General features: G+C 43.2%; 1 protein-coding gene across 1 annotated transcript; it reads left to right on the top strand.

The window, feature by feature from the left end:
- Window positions 1–16,107: 16,107 nt before the first annotated feature.
- Window positions 16,108–20,344, top strand: spp1 (secreted phosphoprotein 1). The gene is made up of 7 exons (XM_071350170.1): window positions 16,108–16,246; window positions 17,588–17,701; window positions 18,229–18,291; window positions 18,431–18,484; window positions 18,847–18,948; window positions 19,160–19,465; window positions 19,578–20,344. Exons 2-7 carry the CDS (start codon window positions 17,603–17,605, stop codon window positions 20,016–20,018), a joined length of 1,065 nt encoding a protein of 354 aa, XP_071206271.1. The 5' UTR covers window positions 16,108–16,246; window positions 17,588–17,602; the 3' UTR covers window positions 20,019–20,344.
- The last annotated feature ends 389 nt before the right edge of the window (window positions 20,345–20,733 follow it).

The following is a 20,733-nucleotide window of genomic DNA, read 5'->3' as shown; positions in this document are numbered from 1 at the left end:
CTATGGGATTATAGTAAGCAGGTTACCTTGGAGTTCTTATGAACAGGGACAATGGTGGTCTGCTTGAAGCATGTTGGGATTACAGACTGAGACAAGGAGATGCTGAAAATGTCTGTGAAGACGCATGCCAGCTGGTCTGTGGATGCTCTGAGAATGCACCCTGGTATAGCTCTGACTGTGCTGATACATACTTTGTTGAGGGAAAATTTACTTGATATGATTGTGATGTGTTGTTGTCTCACCTAGATATCTTAAGAGGAAAGCACTAATTGCAAGTCTGGATGAGTGTGTCTGCTAAATGACTAAAATAGAAACATTTTAAAATGTATTCTGTCTGAATGTTAACCTGTCTGAATGTTAACCTGTTTTAAAGTCTTACTCATATCTGTCACGAAGTGCGATATCATACTTTCGTCTAGGACAGCAGGGGCTCTAATGCCTGGCTCACTGTTGTTTGCCTCGAAGCAAGCATATAAGGCATTCAGCTCATCTGGGAGGTTTACGCCACAGGGCAACTCACGGTTGGGTTTCAATTTATAATCCATAATAATCTGCAAATCCTGCCACATCCGATGAGTGTCCAAGCCTGTGTAGTAGGATTCTATCTTAGTTTATTCTTAGCTCTTAGCCCGGTGTGGATACTGCCTGTAATCCATGGCTTTAGGTTATGGTACGTGCATACGGTCAATGTCGGGACGACGTCGTCGATGCAATATTGATGAAACCCATGACTGATGTGGTAATCCCTGAACATATTCCATTCTGTGCTAGCGTCCGCTTCGTTGGACCACTTCCGTATCGAGCACATCCTGGTTGAGTTCTTTCTTGTAAACAGAAAGCAGGAGGATGGAGCCATGGTCTGATTCGCCGAAGAGTGAGGGAGGGCCTTGTATGCATTTCTGCGGGTAGAGTGCAAGTGGTCCAGAGTGTTAACACCGCTTGTGGCGCAGGAGATGTGTTGGTAAAAAGCATTTCAGTCTCCCTACGTTAAAGTCTCCGCCAACTGGAAACGCTTCCTCTGGGTGAGCGTTTTCTTGTTTGTTTATGGCCCTGTACACCTTGTTGAGTGCCTGCTTAGTGCCATTCTCATTTTGTGGTGGAACGTAGACAGCATTGATGATTACAGATGAAAACACTCTTGGTAAATAAAAAAGTCTGCAATTTATTATAAGGTGTTCTAGTTCAGGTGAGCAAAAACTTGAGACTTCCTTCACAATTGAAACAGCTCACCAGTTGTTGTTTACAAAGAGGCACACCCCTCCTTTGGTTTTACCAAGGTCCGCTGTCTGGTTGCAACGAAGCATGACGAAACCCTTGAGTATTATGTCCATATCGCCCGTCAGCCAAGTTTCTGAATAGCATGGAATATTATAGTTTTTCACGTTTCGTTGGTAGAAAATTCTCGAACAGAGCTCATCCATCTTGTTCTCAAGTGACTGGACATTTGCCAATAGAACGGAGGGGAGTGCAGGATGATTTTCCCTGACAACGAGTCCAGCCCTCCTCCTGCGTCTTTGCTTGCGGTGCTTGGGTAGCCCGAACAATGGATTAGGGTCACGTGTAAACAAGGGTACAGCTGAGTCGCAGTTAAAGTAGGAGCAGAAATCGAGGTTGAAGTTGAGGTTAGTAGCTGTCGATTCATAGTTCAAAAGTTCTTGGCAGTCATAGGTGATAATGGTGTGAGCTTTCTGTACAAAATAAGTAAGGACAAACACAAAAAAAGTCACAAAATAGCAAAGTCGGGTTTGAGCACGTAAGATGTCGACCATCTCTGTCGGCGCCATCTTATTCTGAGAACCAAACATTTATTGGAAGCGTATGTGGACAACATCTAAAATGCTATCTGAACAATAAGTTGTTAAAAGAATAGTATTGTTGTTCTAAAAGTAATGATCAATAATTAAAGTGCATGACAGTAAAGACTTTGAATAACCTTTTCCTGGTAAGGCCTCCTCCCAGCAGCCCCAGTCCCTTACAGTAAACCAACATAATATAACCCCACAGAGGTGGAATTCCCCAGCAGCAGTGGTGACCAAAATCTTGTCTGTCTGTCTGTCTACAGACAGTCTTGTGGCTGAGAGTCAGGCTATGTGTCTCAGTCATGATGGTACATCTGAGGGATGTGTTGGTCATGAGGGATTTGGTGTACAGAACTAGGCAATATTTCCCTAAACAAACAAACCGACCTTACTGTTGCAGAATCACTGTGATGCTGCTTAGACAAAAATCGGTCTCTTTACAGTTGGAATCTTGCTGAAGCAAAACTCTCTGGCAATTGGCAAAGACAAGTGAGGCAACTGAATGATGATGATATTCTCTCCTCTCCACAGCACTGGTCCATTAAGGCTACATACACAAAGCATCTTACCACTAGTGTCTGCCTGGCACCTGGCCATCCTGGGAGGCAGAAATACCCGATGGATGTCTTCTACAATTACGCCTTACTTGAATGTGGAGACATGACAGTAGTGTCTTCCCGAATGTTTTTTCATCACAAAAATATGATGGTTTTTATTGTATGATCAAATACGTTTGATAGAGTACACAGAACTTCTACAAACAATGTGTAAAAACAAGAATACATAACAGGCAAATTTTACTACAATTTTAACACTCTTTCCCTCTACATACTTTTTTTTGTCCAAGTGAACATTGTCGGAGCAAACTTTACAACTTGTTTTACCAGGGAGCTTGTTAAATATTATTGGAATACCCCAACATAGTATCACACCCATTAACCCAATACCCAACCATTGGACTGTATTCTCTCTACAAGAAAACACTGAGTACATAGTAGAGTGGTTCCTAAAACCTATTATGACATACCGTATGCCATACATGCATTTGTATAGCATTAACATGTTTGGGTAACAAATCAGTCAAGCTGTCTCTAACCTGAAATCAGGTGACATTGAGATCATGAAGGCAGCAGGTATAGGGCCTGTGTTGTCGACACTTACAGCTGACTCATCACAATCTCTCCCAGGGAATCAGTGTTATAAGTGAGGCATGACCTTAGCAAATTGCGCTTGTTTTTCCTGCACCCACACATTTCTTATTATGTTAGTGGTGAAATAAATGAGTTTGTTTTAATGATAGTGTTGACTTAGAATTGGAGCGCTTCAGCTCCACATGAGCTGGATTAACAGTTGGACTTCAGCCTGATTTGATTTAATCCTTCATCCCTCAGTCTTAACAAACTCAAACTGTCATAGTGTACTGGAAGACCATGAAACTGTCTCTAAACGGTCTGAGAAGGGAAAAAATATATGGTAGCAGCGTGTAGGTGTTATTACTAGTATACATTTACATTTACATTTAAGTCATTTAGCAGACGCTCTTATCCAGAGCGACTTACAAATTGGTGCATTCACCTTATGACATCCAGTGGAACAGCCACTTTACAATAGTGCATCTAAATCTTTTAAGGGGGGGGGGGGGGGGGGGGGGGGGTGAGAAGGATTACTTTATCCTATCCTAGGTATTCCTTAAAGAGGTGGGGTTTCAGGTGTCTCCGGAAGGTGGTGATTGATACATGTTTGATCTTGTCAAATTTAATAATATATGCCATTTAGCAGACGCTTTCATTTAGCAGACGCTGCCATTAAACCCCTACAACTCATCCAGAACGCCGCAGCCCGTCTGGTGTTCAACCTTCCCAAGTTCTCTCACGTCACCCCGCTCCTCCGCTCTCTCCACTGGCTTCCAGTTGAAGCTCGCATCCGCTACAAGACCATGGTGCTTGCCTACGGAGCTGTGAGGGGAACGGCACCTCAGTACCTTCAGGCTCTGATCAGGCCCTACACCCAAACAAGGGCACTGCGTTCATCCACCTCTGGCCTGCTCGCCTCCCTACCACTGAGGAAGTACAGTTCCCGCTCAGCCCAGTCAAAACTGTTCGCTGCTCTGGCACCCCAATGGTGGAACAAACTCCCTCACGACGCCAGGACAGCGGAGTCAATCACCACCTTCCGGAGACACCTGAAACCCCACCTCTTTAAGGAATACCTAGGATAGGATAAAGTAATCCTTCTGACCCCCCCCCCCCCCCTTAAAAGATTTAGATGCACTATTGTAAAGTGGTTGTTCCACTGGATGTCATAAGGTGAATGCACCAATTTGTAAGTCGCTCTGGATAAGAGCGTCTGCTAAATGACTTAAATGTAAAATGTAAATGTAAAGTGACACAGTCATGTGTGCACACATTTTACGTACGGTGGCCCCGGGAATCAAACTCACAATCCTGCTGTTGGAAGCACGATGCTCTACCAACTGAGCCATACAGGACTAATAATTGCTGCGCTCAGCAAGATGTCTGATTTACTCATGTTCTTTTCGCCCATCAACTCCTTTTGAATGAGTTGTGACAACGTTTCTTTCTAGTATATACCATGCTATATAGCAAAGAATCTTAGCATTACATGTAATGCTATGTTACCATTTCCGCAAGTTTCATGGCCATATGAATGTAATCTTACAGTGCCCACGTGGTTTGAGGAAAGTGTAGAGGTGCCGTGCTAGTGCATAGCCAACTGTAGTAGAACTGTGTCCAAATGAATGGCTATGCAACTGGGCCTCACCCTGAACGAGCTACAATAATATGAATTATATACCCAGACTAAAGTCAACAATAGACCTAATCCATAGCCTGAGAAACAGCCCAAACTAAACATATTACAAGTGTTTTTGTCACTTGAGTATAACCATTGTGGACATGAGAACAAACTTATTCATCACCCAAATCAAATTTTACAAACGTATTCATCAACTTCAATTAGAACAAGAATGTCTCAACAAGATTTTTCGGGAACCACCCTGAGCTCCCTTCCAGACAGGAAATGTATGTCCTATTGCATTCTATTTTCATACTGCATGGTGGTTAGTACTGTAAAAGCGTGGGCGAGATTTCTTTCTCTCTGCTGGTAAGGTGGCAACAATATTCTTAAGAGTTATTGCAGTCCTAAATTCTGGTTAAAAGTGGTGTTCTGCTGAATCTACTGAACAAGATGCATACTGTTTAGGACATAAAGAAGAAGATTGGGTGTATGGTAAACCATCAACACTCTACAAGGAGACAATGCAACTACTGCACCAATAACATGGACAGTTGAAGGTCAAATAAGTGTCTTTCTAATTCAAATGAAAAGTCCACAAATACATCTTAGCAATTGGCTGGTGAGGTGGGCTGTTGGTGGCTTGTCTGTCTGCAGATCAGTGGATCCATGGAAATACGTCCTGGGTTCCAGGAAGTGAAGCATGCTGTAGAGGTAAAATAAGAGACAGGAAGAATGGCAGTCCAGTCACTGTGGAAACTGGGGGTGGAAACCATGAATATTGCATACACCTCAACCAGCACCTATGTGGGATCAGAGAAAACAATGACCTAAGATCGACTACTTCAGACTAGTACAGTGCTTTGGTGACCTTCACAATACCAGACCTCCCACTGGGCAGAGATTTCATGCAGTTTTGATTTACATTTGGTTGGATTTGTCAACTAACGTGAATTCAACGTGAAATCAACTAAATAATTCACCATGTCATTGGATTAAGGTTAAAAGTTGGGTGAAAAAAAGACGAAATTCCCTTAGGTTGATGGCTTTTTTCAAATCCAATCAGTATTCCACGTTGAATTTTTTGTTGTTGAAATGACCTGGAAACATCATTGATTCAACCAGTTTTTGCTGTTGTTTTTTCATGAAAATATTGTTATTTTTCTGTGAAGATTTACGGATTTCCTTGCAGAGGCCGAAGAACAACAAGATTCAACATTCTAGACACTTTCAGGTTCTAAGGTGTGTAGGCTATTAACACAATTTCTATTGTTTTTCTCCAATCCAAAATCATTCATTTTATTGTTTTTCAAAGTACTTTTCAGTAGTTGTATGTCCTGTTCCGAGTATAAAAATACCATTTATATAGACACACGTCTGAAAGTATTTGTTTTGGTGTCGGTTCTGTCCCATATGAAGTCAAATTGGCCCACATAGTTTCCTCAAGACAGGAAGCATGGCTCCTCTGTTTTTACGGGGTTTCCACATGATTCATTGTATTATTCTTATTGTGCTCTCTGTTTATATTTCAACAGTAAAACCGTTGGGTGTTTTACATTGTGACAACTTCTGAGAGGGAACACCAAACATATAAAGCTGGAGTCCCATATACCGCACAATATATTTCTCTGGTTATTTACTTAAATAACTGTATACTGACTGTAGAATAATCCGAACAATGCATATGCCATACAACAGTTATGTGCCAATGTATGTGACAGGGCTTGACCTTGAATCAGTACAGAGTGGGTATGCTGCTCATACTTATTTCATTCAACTTGTTTCTCCCCAGACATACTTTGACATGAAATTGTTTGGGATACACACTATATGTGCAAAAGTATGTGGACGCCCTTTCAAATGAGTGGATTCTGCTATTCTAACATTGGCAGTAGAATGGCCTTACTGAAGAGCTCAGTGACTTTCAACGTGGCACCGTCATAGGATGCCACCTTTCCATCAAGTCAGTTCGTCAAATTTCTGCCCTGCTAGAGCTGCCCCGGTCAACAGTAAGTGCTGTTATTGTGAAGTGGAAATGTCTAGGAGCAACAACGGCTCAGCCGTGAAGTGGTAGGCCACACAAGAACAGAACGGGACCACCGAGTGCTGAAGCACGCAGCGCGTAAAAATGGTTTGTCCTCGGTTGCAACACTCACTATCGAGTTCCAAACTCTTTGGAAGCAACGTCAGCACAAGAACTGTGCGTCGGGAGCTTCATGAAATGGGGTTTCTTGGCCGAGCAGCCGCACACAAGCCTAAGATCACCATCCGCAATGCCAAGTATCGCCTGGAGTGGTGTAAAGCTCGCCGCCATTGGACTCTGGAGCAGTGGAATCGTGTTCTCTGTCAGTTAGACGGACTAATCTGGGTTTGGCGGATGCCAGGAGAACGCTACCTGCCCCAATGCATAGTGCCAACTGTCAAGTTTGGTGGAGGAGAAATAATGGTCTGGGGCTGTTTTTTATGGTTCGGGCTAGGCCCCTTAGTTCCATTGAAGGGAAATCTCAACTCTACAGCATACAATGACATTCTAGACGATTCTGTGCTTCCAACTTTGTGGCAACAATTTGGGAAAGGCCCTTCCTGTTTCAGCATGAGAATGCCCCCTTGCACAAAGCGAGGTCCATAGTTTGTCGAGATTGGTGTGGAAGAACTTGACTGGTCCGCGCAGATCCCTGACCTCAACCCTATCGAACACCTTTGGGAAGAATTGGAACACCGACTGCGAGCCAGGCCTAATCACCCAACATCAGTGCCCGACCTCACTAACGCTCTTGTTTGTGGCTGAATGGAAGCAAGTCCCTGCCTCAATGTTCCAACATCTTGTGGAAAGCCTTCCCAGAAGAGTGGAGGCTGTTATAGTAGCAAAGAGGTGACCAACTCCATATTAATGCCCATGATTTTGGAATGGGATATTCGACGAGCAGGTGTCCACATATTTTAGTCTAGGTTATGGCAAATAGCTCTTCTCAGACAAATTGCCTTTGACTTCATCCATACCCTCCCACTTGCAAAAACAGCTGAGGACGGACTTAGTGTAGAAATCTTAAGAGATGGTCCACGTCCGTTAATTTCTCCATGTCCTGTTCATTTTCAGTAGGGCTCTTGATTTTGTCATATAAACTCAGCAAGAAAAGAAACGTCCCTTTTTCAGGTCCCAGTCTTTCAAAGATAATTTGTAAAAATCAAAATAGTCAACCCTAACCCTAACCCTAGTCACATGTCTGTGGAACTTGTTCAGTTTATGTCTCAATTGTTGAATCTTATGTTCATACAAATATTTACATGTTTAGTTTGCTGAAAATAAACACAGTTGACAGTGAGAGGACGTTTCTTTTTTTGCTGAGTTTAGCTTGCAGTTACATTTTTGACCATTTATAAAATAAAGGATTCATTAACCTTTCTCCTGGTGCAGTCCCACAGACTACTTCGTCACAACTACAGTAACATGAAAGTTATGTCAGGTAATATGATCTCCTGTCTTTCAGTATGCCACACTGACTGCACATGTATGAATTTGTCAAAACTCCACCACCCAGACACTTATATAAACCAATGGGGGTTTATGGAGACATTATGAAGACATTATGCGGTTAACACAGACTGACGTATAGTAACACACACTGTTAATGACTACATTGAAAATGGGTTTGTCTGGGAGAGTTCTTGTCGTAGTGGATATCCAACTCCCCTCCACCACTTGGCCGCCTGTACCGGGTTCAGTAGCACTCTATTTGGATAGTCCATCTGTAGATGCTCTATAGACTATCTACAGACTTAATTTACTTACCCTAACCTTAACCCTTATCCTAACCCTAACCTTAACCCTTATCCTAACCCTAACCGTAACCCTTATCCTAACCCTAACCCTAACCCTAACCCTTATCCTAACCCTAACCCTAACCCTTATCCTAACCCTAACCCTAACCCTTATCCTAACCCTAACCCTAACCCTAACCCTAACCCTTATCCTAACCCTAACCCTAACCCTAACCCTTATCCTAACCCTAACCCTAACCCTTATCCTAACCCTAACCCTAACCCTAACCCTAACCCTTATCCTAACCCTAACCCTAACCCTTATCCTAACCCTAACCCTAACCCTAACCCTAACCCTAACCCTAACCCTAACCCTAACCCTAACCCTAACCCTAACCCTAACCCTAACCCTAACCCTAACCCTAACCCTAACCCTAACCCTAACCGTAACCCTTATCCTAACCCTAACCCTTATCCCAACCCTAACCCTAACCCTTCTCCTAACCCTAACCTTAACCCTTATCCTAACCCTAACCTTAACCCTAACCTTAGCAAGCAGTTGCTTATCAACAGATTTTTGATAGTCCATCTGTAGATGCTCCACATACTATCTGGACTATCCAAATCAAGTCGGACCCTTGGTTCTTTCACTGTATGATAGTTAGGTTAATACCACATTTACAGGCTTTGGGTCAACAGCAGGAAATTCCTCACTGTGAATCAGCCTGATAGAGACCACATCTGGTCTCAGCTTACTATTAACACTCTTGTATAGTTTTTTACAATAACGAAAGTTGATGGCTTAATTAAATATTCCAGTAAAACACTACACAATCTGCATAATGCCTGTACTGTATGTTACATTGAGTTTAAAGAATATTTCCAAACTAAATGACCACAGAACGGGACGGCCCGGGCCTAAGATGCATTTAACGACGTTGCTGCATGTCATTGAACATGGGTTCCACTTTAATGAATGACATCAGCTTCATAAACTAATGCTGTGCATCATGGCTCACTTTCCCTGATTTCGGCTTTGCTTTAAGGCAGCCAAACCGCCAGCTCTGCATTGACAAGACTAGGATTACAGTAAGGTCCTCAACATGCTCTATGGAGATCGTAAAAGTGCTTCTCCTAATTCTACTGCAGACTTTCCACAAAGCAAAGTATATCAAGAATACGGGCTCTGTGATCCAGTGATGTGATATCCACATTGATAATGAATGGTGTGTTTCATGCCTGGTCTGAGACTGGTCCAAACACACTTTCTTTCTTTCATTCTCTCTTTCTTTCTTTCTTTCTCTCTCTCTCTCTCTCTCTCTCTCTCTCTCTCTCTCTCTCTCTCTCTCTCTCTCTCTCTCTCTCTCTCAATTCAATTCAATTCAATTCAAGGGGCTTTATTGGCATGGGAAACATGTGTTAACATTGCCAAAGCAAGTGAGGTAGATATTATACAAAAGTGAAATAAACAATACAAATTAACAGTAAACATTACACATACAGAAGTTTCAAAACAATAAAGACATTACAAATGTTATATTATATATACACAGTGTTGTAACAATGTACAAATGGTTAAAGCACACAAGTTAAAATAAATAAGCATAAATATGGGTTGTATTTACAATGGTGTTTGTTCTTCACTGGTTGCCCTTTTCTTGTGGCAACAGGTCACAAATCTTGCTGCTGTGATGGCACACTGTGGAATTTCTCCCAGTAGATATGGGAGTTTATCAAAATTGGATTTGTTTTCAAATTCTTTGTGGATCTGTGTAATCTGAGGGAAATATGTCTCTCTAATATGGTCATACATTGGGCAGGAGGTTAGGAAGTGCAGCTCAGTTTCCACCTCATTTTGTGGGCAGTGTGCACATAGCCTGTCTTCTCTTGAGAGCCATGTCTGCCTACGGCGGCCTTTCTCAATAGCAAGGCTATGCTCACTGAGTCTGTACATAGTCAAAGCTTTCCTTAAATTTGGGTCAGTCACAGTGGTCAGGTATTCTGCCACTGTGTACTCTCTGTTTAGGGCCAAATAGCATTCTAGTTTGCTCAGTTTTTTTGTTAATTCTTTCCAATGTGTCAAGTAATTATCTTTTTGTTTTCTCATGATTTGGTTGGGTCTAATTGTGCTGTTGTCCTGGGGCTCTGTGGGGTGTGTTTGTGTTTGTGAACAGAGCCCTAGGACCAGCTTGCTTAGGGGACTCTTCTCCAGGTTCATCTCTCTGTAGGTGATGGCTTTGTTATGGAAGGTTTGGGAATCGCTTCCTTTTAGGTGGTTGTAGAATTTAACGGCTCTTTTCTGGATTTTGATAATTAGTGGGTATCGGCCTAATTCTGCTCTGCATGCATTATTTGGTGTTCTACGTTGTACACGGAGGATATTTTTGCAGAATTCTGCATGCAGAGTCTCAATTTGGTGTTTGTCCCATTTTGTGAAATCTTGGTTGGTGAGCGGACCCCAGACCTCACAACCATAAAGGGCAATGGGCTCTATGACTGATTCAAGTATTTTTAGCCAGATCCTAATTGGTATGTTGAAATTTATGTTCCTTTTGATGGCATAGAAGGCCCTTCTTGCCTTGTCTCTCAGATCGACCACAGCTTTGTGGAAGTTACCTGTGGTGCTGATGTTTAGGCCGAGGTATGTATGGTTTTTTGTGTGCTCTAGGGCAACGGTGTCTAGATGAAATTTGTGGTCCTGGTGACTGGACCTTTTTTGGAACACCATTATTTTGGTCTTACTGAGATTTACTGTCAGGGCCCAGGTCTGACAGAATCTGTGCAGAAGATCTAGGTGCTGCTGTAGGCCCTCCTTGGTTGGTGACAGAAGCACCAGATCATCAGCAAACAGTAGACATTTGACTTCGGATTCTAGTAGGGTGAGACCGGGTGCTGCAGACTGTTCTAGTGCCCGCGCCAATTCGTTGATATATATGTTGAAGAGGGTGGGGCTTAAGCTGCATCCCTGTCTCACCCCACGACCCTGTGTGAAGAAATGTGTGTGTTTTTTGCCAATTTTAACCGCACACTTGTTGTTTGTGTACATGGATTTTATAATGTCGTATGTTTTACCCCCAACACCACTTTCCATCAATTTGTATAGCAGACACTCATGCCAAATTGAGTCGAAGGCTTTTTTGAAATCAACAAAGCATGAGAAGACTTTGCCTCTGTTTTGGTTTGTTTGGTTGTCAATTAGGGTGTGTAGGGTGAATACATGGTCTGTTGTACGGTAATTTGGTAAAAAGCCAATTTGACATTTGCTCAGTACATTGTTTTCATTGAGGAAATGTACGAGTCTGCTGTTAATGATAATGCAGAGGATTTTCCCAAGGTTACTGTTGACGCATATTCCACGGTAGTTATTGGGGTCAAATTTGTCTCCACTTTTGTGGATTGGGGTGATCAGTCCTTGGTTCCAAATATTGGGGAAGATGCCAGAGCTAAGGACGATGTTAAAGAGTTTTAGTATAGCCAATTGGAATTTGTTGTCTGTATATTTGATCATTTCATTAAGGATACCATCAACACCACAGGCCTTTTTGGGTTGGAGGGTTTTTATTTTGTCCTGTAACTCATTCAAGGTAATTGGAGAATCCAGTGGGTTCTGGTAGTCTTTAATAGTTGATTCTAGGATTTGTATTTGATCATGTATATGTTTTTGCTCTTTATTCTTTGTTATAGAGCCAAAAAGATTGGAGAAGTGGTTTACCCATACATCTCCATTTTGGATAGATAATTCTTCGTGTTGTTGTTTGTTTAGTGTTTTCCAATTTTCCCAGAATTGGTTAGAGTCTATGGAGTCTTCAATTACATCGAGCTGATTTCTGACGTGCTGTTCCTTCTTTTTCCGTAGTGTATTTCTGTATTGTTTTAGTGATTCACCATAGTGAAGGCGTAGACTCAGGTTTTCCGGGTCTCTATGTTTTTGGTTGGACAGGTTTCTCAATTTATTTCTTAGATTTTTGCATTCTTTATCAAACCATTTGTCATTGTTGTTAATTTTCTTCGGTTTTCTATTTGAGATTTTTAGATTTGATAGGGAAGCTGAGAGGTCAAATATACTGTTAAGATTTTCTACTGCCAAGTTTACACCTTCACTATTGCAGTGGAACATTTTACCCAGGAAGTTGTCTAAAAGGGATTGAATTTGCTGTTGCCTAATTGTTTTTTGGTAGGTTTCCAAACTGCATTCCTTCCATCTATAGCATTTCTTAATGTTACTCAGTTCCTTTGGCTTTGATGCCTCATGATTGAGTATTGCTCTGTTCAAGTAGACTGTGATTTTGCTGTGGTCTGATAGGGGTGTCAGTGGGCTGACTGTGAACGCTCTGAGAGACTCTGGGTTGAGGTCAGTGATAAAGTAGTCTACAGTGCTACTGCCAAGAGATGAGCTATAGGTGAACCTACCATAGGAGTCCCCTCGAAGCCTACCATTGACTATGTACATACCCAGCGTGCGACAGAGCTGCAGGAGTTGTGACCCGTTTTTGTTGGTTATGTTGTCATAGTTGTGCCTAGGGGGGCATATGGGGGAGGGAATGCTGTCACCTGCAGGCAGGTGTTTGTCCCCCTGTGTGCTGAGGGTGTCAGGTTCTTGTCCAGTTCTGGCATTTAGGTCGCCACAGACTAATACATGTCCCTGGGCCTGGAAATGATTGATTTCCCCCTCCAGGATGGAGAAGCTGTCTTTATTAAAGTATGGGGATTCTAGTGGGGGGATATAGGTAGCACACAGGAGGACATTTTTCTCTGTTAAGATAATTTCCTTTTGAATTTCTAGCCAAATGTAAAATGTTCCTGTTTTGATTAATTTAATGGAGTGAGTTAGGTCTGCTCTATACCAAATTAGCATTCCCCCTGAGTCCCTTCCCTGATTCACATCTGGTAGTTTGGTGGATGGGACTACCAGCTCTCTGTAACCTAGAGGGCAACCAGTGGGTCCGTCTCCGCTATACCATGTTTCTGTCTGCATTACCGATTTCTTTGGTGAAGTCCGGGTTCCTGCTCTTTAGGCCAAAGGCAGATGTCCTCAGGCCTTGGATATTCCAGGATGATATAGTGAAGGCTTTTTGTTCCATAAAGTGTCCAATGTTGTTGGCCGTGTGGTTTGGCCTCAGGCCAGTAAGTGTGAGCAGAGCCTGCTGATCTCTCTCTCTCTCTCTCTCTCTCTCTCTCTCTCTCTCTCTCTCTCTCTCTCTCTCTCTCTCTCTCTCTCTCTCTCTCTCTCTCTCTCTCTCTCTCTCGTTCTCTCTCTCTCTCTCTCTTTCTCTCTCTCTCTCTCGTTCTCTCTCTCGTTCTCTCTCTCTCTCGTTTTCTCTCTTTCTCTCTCTCTCTCTCTCGTTCTCTCTCTCTCTCTCGTTTTCTCTCTCTCTCTCTCTCTCTCTCTCTCTCTCTCTCTCTCTCTCTCGTTCTCTCTCTCTCTCTCGTTTTCTCTCTTTCTCTCTCTCTCTCTCGTTCTCTCTCTCTCTCATTTTCTCTCTTTCTCTCTCTCTCTCTCTCTCTCTCTCTCTCTCTCTCTCTCTCTCTCTCTCTCTCTCTCTCTCCAGTTCTCTCTCTCATTCTCTCTCTCTCACACAGCTTTTTCTATACTGTGTAGTAAATCAGATAATGATTGGCCTCGTGTGTCACATAATGGTGAAGTTCTAAAATGTTCATGTCATTATTTGTGGTGTTGGTTGGAATCACTTCATTTGAATGGCATTGTTTGTTGATACGAACGTTGAAGTATACACTCAAGGTTTTGACAGCCCGGGAATATCAGTCATCTCAGTGAGAATTCCAGACACAACCTGAAGAAGATGGAACTGTTGTGACTTGACATCAAACCAGGTGAAAACGTAGCAAATGCAACATGTTTCAACTTGATGCGTCCACTCTCAAGTTTTCCAGACATCTGTCTGGGAGTTTCACTGTACATGTCTGATGTTGTGTCTTATCTTCCTTTTTACAACATTTAGTTATACACGAATACACCCTAAATCATTCCACTGAACACCAAAGCCACTGGAGGCTATTTTATTATGATCATACCGTAGGAAATCAAGCTAAAATGGATTACATTCAAAGTACTAAAGCAGACTCAACATGTAGCAATGCATACTCCAGTGAGTATGTCAGACACCTGTCAAACATTAACACAGGAATCCTGACAAGTTAATTGCAGGGTTAGGAGAGATAGTTTGACAAAGAAACCAGTCAGGGGTGCTACCTTCGTTTCATACCTACTACTTTAGTGGGTCATATTTCAATGCTCTCTAACTTTTATGAGAAGTAATCATATTCTAGAATTCAGAGAATGCATACTGTGGGTGTCTGGAAGTTCTCTTCCTCAATGTGCACAAGGATTACTCCATATCCTTGCACTCTCCATACAATGTATATTTTCTAGATATACTGAACAAAAATATAAAAGCAACATGTAAAGTGTTGGTCCCATGTTTCATGAGCTGAAATAAAATATCACTAATTTGTTTACATCCCGGTTAGTGAGCATTTCTCCTTTGCCAAGATAATCCATCCACCTGACAGGTCTGGCATATCAAGAAGCTGATTAAACATCATGATCATTACACAGGTGCACCTTGTGCTGGGGACAATAAAAGGCCACTCTAAAATGTGCAGTTTTGTCACACAACACAATGCCAAAAGATGTCTCAAGGTTTGAGGGAGCGTGCAATTGACATGCTGACTGCAGGAATATCCACCAGACCTCCACATCCGGCTTCTTCACCTGCGGGATTGTCTGAGGGTGTGCTGAGGAGTATTTGTATTTGTCTGTAATAAAGCCCTTTTGTGGGGAAAAACAAATTCTGATTAGCTAAGCCTGGCTCCCCAGTGGGTGGGCCTGGCTCTCAAGTGGGGGGCCTATGCCCTCCCAGGCCCACCCACGGCTGCGCCCCTGCCCAGTCATGTGAAATGTATAGATTAGGGCCTCATGAATTTATTTCAGTTGACTGATTTCCTTCTATGAACTGTAACTCAGTAAAATCTTTGAAATTGTTGCGTGTTGTGTTTATATTTTTGTTCAGTATATATTATTTTCTTTACAACCTTTCATTTATCAGATTAAAATGGGTATACCAGTAGTTATAGTTTAGCGTCACAGATAATGACACTGAGTCGCAGAGTCACCCAGTAAAAAGATCACTGAGGGTCAAAATGAGTCCAAACTTATCTTCCCAAGAAACATGCTGAGTGTGGTGTAGAATTGTGATGTTAATGCTGGCTAACGATGTCTTGCATTGAGGCCAACGGAGATGGGAGAATATGTCCTCTTAACAAAAAAAGCTCTACTGTCTGCACTGTTAAATGTACATGAATGTATTGATTCACTTAACACATCCACCTCCACGTTGACAATCTTCTTTGACCGTGGCTCAATGATGAAGTGATGATCGTATGTATTACCTTACAGACCCACATGAATGTTTTTGTACTTCAACCCTGGTTCAGATGCTGAAACCTCCTTAACTAGTAATAAAGCCGGTATCTCTACAGTTAGTGTTTTCTAACGTCATGTGACTGTAAGCACTGTCATGTATTTGATCTCAATTTCACAGGGCTCGTGTCCTCAGTTTATTTCTGTAACAATACAGGATATGTGGGTTTTTTTTCTTCCTCTGTCTTGTCGATTGGTGAATGTTTGCATTGAGTGGCCACACTAACCACAGGAAGAGTGGGAGAGGATAGGTGGGCCAGAAGTGGTAAACCTCATGACATCACAAGACACAAGCCCTGCTTCTATTGGCTGGAGCTGGAGGCAGCCGGGTTTATAAGCCAACCAGCAGCCTCCGTTCAGCAGCATCCATCCACATCCAAACTGAACTGTGCTGTTCCTCCACTGGCATCCAAGAGAATACTGAGCAGCTCTCCACTCATCCTGACTGACTACTGTAGTGCTATCCTGTGGATTCTCTGAGGAACACATACAGGTAAAAAAAAAATGGCTTATCACTCGTATTGGTGCTCAGGTGCATAGATTTGATTGATTATTTTGGGAAACTGAAGGAGATTTCACATAGACAATGTCACTATAGCAGAGTAAATTCTGACATTGACATGTTATGCATGTGCTTTGTGCACATTAAGAAATGAAATGTTAGCCCTTCTACATGTATAATCCTCTCCCGTAAAAAGCTCAAAGAAAATCGCGGGGAATGTTTTTACATTTTGTGCAAAGATTGAAAAAGCTAGTTAATTTCAGCACTTAGATCGTAAAATAGCACCCTTTCAAAGCCTACATGCTTTGTACATTTGGGGCTTTTTATGTAAATGAGAATAAATGCATTATGGTTAGTAGCAAATTCATAATTTACCAGAAAAGAGAGCTTGGTGATCTGTTGTAACAATTAGTTACAACAGCAGGAGGAGGAAGCTCTGGGCTCAGCTCTCAAATCCACAGCTAATTTATTGTCAACTAATTGACTCCAATGTTCCAAGACTAAACCACAGCATTTAAGTGCTGCTGTGAGAACAAATAATACTAGCAGCAAAACTGAAAGGCTGGATTAGTTACTTCTGAAGTCAGATCTCATCTACACACAACATCCTCTGGACATCCCTAGTAGTATCTCTCGCCTCCGTCACACTTCCATCTGTCGCCACCACAAATTTAAGGGCTCTTCATTCTGGAACCCAAGGATCAAATGACAAAGTAGAGTTGACTTCCAAAATAAAGCTGAGGGGCGTTCATCATGTTCCCCGCCTCCCTGGACCCACTGTGGTCTTCCAGACTTCCACTTTTAACTTGGGGAATTATACACTATGCAGAGATCATTATAGGTATAGCTAAAACACTGCCTGCTCAGAGTTATACTTGATGTAATGTTGTTCTAGCTGAGAGTAGCTCAGCTGGTAAACAAGGGAGACGTTCATGCATGGGGGTAGGATAGCTAGGCTAGGCTGGATGTCATTAGCTGGGAGCGAAGCCCATGTTGTCGGCCAACGGTTAGGGACTGACTTTAAAATGAGTGCACTTCCTCCAGAGTTCCTCCACTCAGCCATGGTGGAGACTCATCATGGCCCATGGTTAATTCTCCCTGTATACTAATCAAGTCTTTAATGGTTTAACCATTACAAAGCAGGACTACACAGGCAATTTGCAGTTAAACTCAGTCTAATTGCCTCCCATCCAGGCATTTCTGCTGTAATTGAAAAGAATGGATCACATTTTCAGTTTAAAGGGTTTTAAATGTAGCTGACATACTGTACAGCTTTCAACACCGTTTGTATCTTCAGTTCACATCATTTTGCTGGATTCTCTCTCGTTTCAGATACACATTGTGACAATGAAGGCTGCAATTGTTTTCGTCCTGCTCTTTGCAACGGCCCTCTGTCGCCCGGTGAAACGCTCATCCAGCAGCAGTTCAGAGAGCTCAGAGGAAGTGGTGAGTGTTCCTCTCATATGAGAACATATACATTGACAGACATGCGAACGGACAGACAGACGTGTGCTTGGTATCAACTTAAATTCATGTTCATGGGCCTCCCGAGTGGCGCAGCGGTCTAAGGCGTGTCTCTACAGACCCGGGTTCAATCCCAGGCTGTGTCACAACTGACCGGGAGTCCCATAGGGACCGTGCACAACCAGCGTCGTCCGGGTTAAGGGAGGGTTTGGCCGGGTGGGTGCTTCACTTGGCTCATCACACTCTAGCGACTCCTTGTGGCAGGCCGGACACCGGCAGGCTGACTTCGGTGGTCAGTTGGTGCAGCTGGCTTCTGGGTTAAGCGGACGTGTGTTAAGAAGCGCGGTTTGGCGGGTTATGTTTCGGAGGACGCATGGCTCGACCTTCGCCTCTCCCAAGCCCGTTGGGGAGTTGCAGCGATGAGACAGGATCGCAATTGGATGTCACGAAATTGGGGAGAAAAAGGGGTTAAAAAAAGTAAATAAATAAATGAATGTTCATGTTGGCAGGTAAAACCAGCTCCGGTGCTTCGGAAAGCCCTAGTAGAACTCACCCAGGTTGCATCTGTACAGGTAAGAGCATGTTCACCTTCTTTCAGGGTACATTACTTTATAATCTGTATGTGCATTGAAATGTATACATTTGTCCAATAGGGAAAATAAATATGACAGTTGTTATTGGACTCTTTATAATGCTGCGGTTTTCTTTTAGAATGTAGGTGCTGGTACAGCATCAGACGAGAGCTCCGACGAAGATGAAACAGAAGTAAAACATCTTTCTGTTGTACCATAATTAAGCATAATTAAGGCCCGAGGAGGTGTGGTATATGGCCCATATACCATGGTTAAGGGCTGTTCCCAAGCACGACGCAAAGCGGAGTTATTGCTATTATAAACGGGTTACCAATATAATTAGAGCAGTAAAAATAAATGTTTTGTCATACCCATGGTATACGGTCTGATATACCACAGCTGTCAGCCAATCAGCATTCAGGGTTCGAACCACCCAGTTTATAATGTAGCATAAGACGCTAAATCCCTCTTACACCTGATATAGTTGTCTCTATCTGTACTTTTGATGGATGTTGTTGATGACATGCTGATGGGTTCTGTTTTTCTATTATCCAGGGAGCTGATCCTACATCAGACCCAACAGTGGACAGCACATCATCGACAGACAGTGCAGACAGTGACGAAAGCAAGGACAGCACAGGCAGCACAGACAGTGATGTAATACACCAAGTATAAAACTATTCATATGTAGGATATATTGAGTCACATTGTCACGTGTAGTTATGGCTCCAGTAAGTCTACAGGACCACACAGACAGTAGTTTATAGTTCAATGAAGACGTCTAGGTAACCTCGACAGACACGAGCGTTCACAAAGCTCTTATTTTAACTTCACATCTTATAAAGGTGTTGTTGTGATGTGTTTTCAGGACACAGAGGAGTCAGAGTCCGGAGAGGCAGACACCACCGCTGCCCCTCCCACCTCTGAGTCCACTGTTGAGCCCACCCTGGCTCCCACCGAGGCCCCCATCTACGACGACGGACGCGGAGACAGCATGGGCTACCCCGGTGACTACAAGAAGTCCATCTATGTAGACACCAACAACATCGAGAAGGGACCCTCCCCATACAAATACTATGGAAAGATGGACGAGGGCATGTATGCTGGCAAGAAGGTGTCCGTCTACGACACCGGGCTCGGAAACGAGATTGAGAAGACGCTGACCGTGTTCAAGGTACATTTGTCTCTCCTCTGTTAGAATTCTCCATCTAAAACTCACAGGCATTATTTCCTTCCATTTAGTTGTAACAATTGTCTCTAAACATCCTTCCATCACCTCTCTCCAGGCCCTGCAGGTGCATGATTTGATGGAAGAGGACACCAGCACCCCCGAGGTGGAGAGCCAGGGTTTAGATGTCTCCAGCGGGACAGCCGAGGACCCCAGCCTGCGCCAAGTGCACGTCGATGAAGCCAGCCAGGACACCGGTCCCTCTGAGAGCCCCGAGAGCCAGGGAGCTGAGAGCCTGGAGGAGGAAGAGGCAAAGAGTGCCAGCGCTAGCGCCAGTGATGCGACAAGTGAGAGCACCAGTAGCGCTAGCAGCGACGGCACCAGCGAGAGCACCAGCGCCAGTGATGAGACTGACAGCAGCAACAGCAGTGAGGAGGCTACAGCCACGCCCGGGGCAGCAGACAGCGACGAGAGCCAGGAGAGTGACAGCAACTCAGCTGAGGAGGCGGCCACAGAGGCTACCATAGATACCGACGCTCCCGTTGTCATAGTTGCCTAGTAAAGGCCTGTCTCTCTCATCCTGCTGCTGTCGACAGTGAAGAATGCTACCAGGACCAGGACGGTGCTCTATGACCCTACATTAGGAGGTCAGAACAGAGAGAATAACAAACAGACGGCCCTTAAGGTCTAATACAGTACATCAATAATACCTGATAAGAGCAATACTTGCCAACACATCAGGACATACAGAACAGTCCATTTTTTTCAATTGCACAATTATTTACACTACATGTTGTTTGTCCCATTTTTACTGTATGTATAATGTTGTATCGTTTCTAAATAATTTCCTTTTTTCATAAAACGCATGGTGGGTCTGTTATTTCACATTTGTATACTTTGTTGTATCTACTGAGCCATTGATCTCTGTGTATAGTACTATGCAGAGGCTCATACATTACGAGCTAAATTACAGACTCAGCATTCGCAGTTGTGTTCACCAGAGAAAGAGACTAGACACACAGTATTCTTTATGATGAGGGCCCTCCTAAACCACACATTCATTCTGAGCTAAAATATGAACAAAAGGCCCTGTCACGGTGAACTCTGTCACGGTCTCATTCGTCACCCTAATGTCTCATCTGATGAGCTGTTTCCTCAGTCAGGAGGAAGACAGAGTTCATAAGAAGCTATGAACTCTTAGCAGTGTGGTGCAGCAGATAACCACAAGAGAGTGCTGTAGGAATGGATAACACCACCGTCAAATCAAATCAAAT

Source organism: Salvelinus alpinus, chromosome 18 (genome assembly GCF_045679555.1).
Source record: "Salvelinus alpinus chromosome 18, SLU_Salpinus.1, whole genome shotgun sequence".
Lineage (NCBI taxonomy): Eukaryota > Metazoa > Chordata > Actinopteri > Salmoniformes > Salmonidae > Salvelinus > Salvelinus alpinus.
The sequence above is the reverse complement of the archived record's forward strand: the minus strand, read 5'-3'. Positions and strand labels throughout refer to the sequence as shown.

Bases quoted from the DNA above. Each gene is read 5' to 3' on its own strand.
- spp1 (XM_071350170.1), top strand. From the start codon at position 17,603: ATGAAGGCTGCAATTGTTTTCGTCCTGCTCTTTGCAACGGCCCTCTGT. The intron at 17,702-18,228 runs GTGAGTGTTCCT...TCATGTTGGCAG, and splicing joins CAGAGAGCTCAGAGGAAGTG to GTAAAACCAGCTCCGGTGCT. The intron at 19,466-19,577 runs GTACATTTGTCT...ACCTCTCTCCAG, and splicing joins AGACGCTGACCGTGTTCAAG to GCCCTGCAGGTGCATGATTT.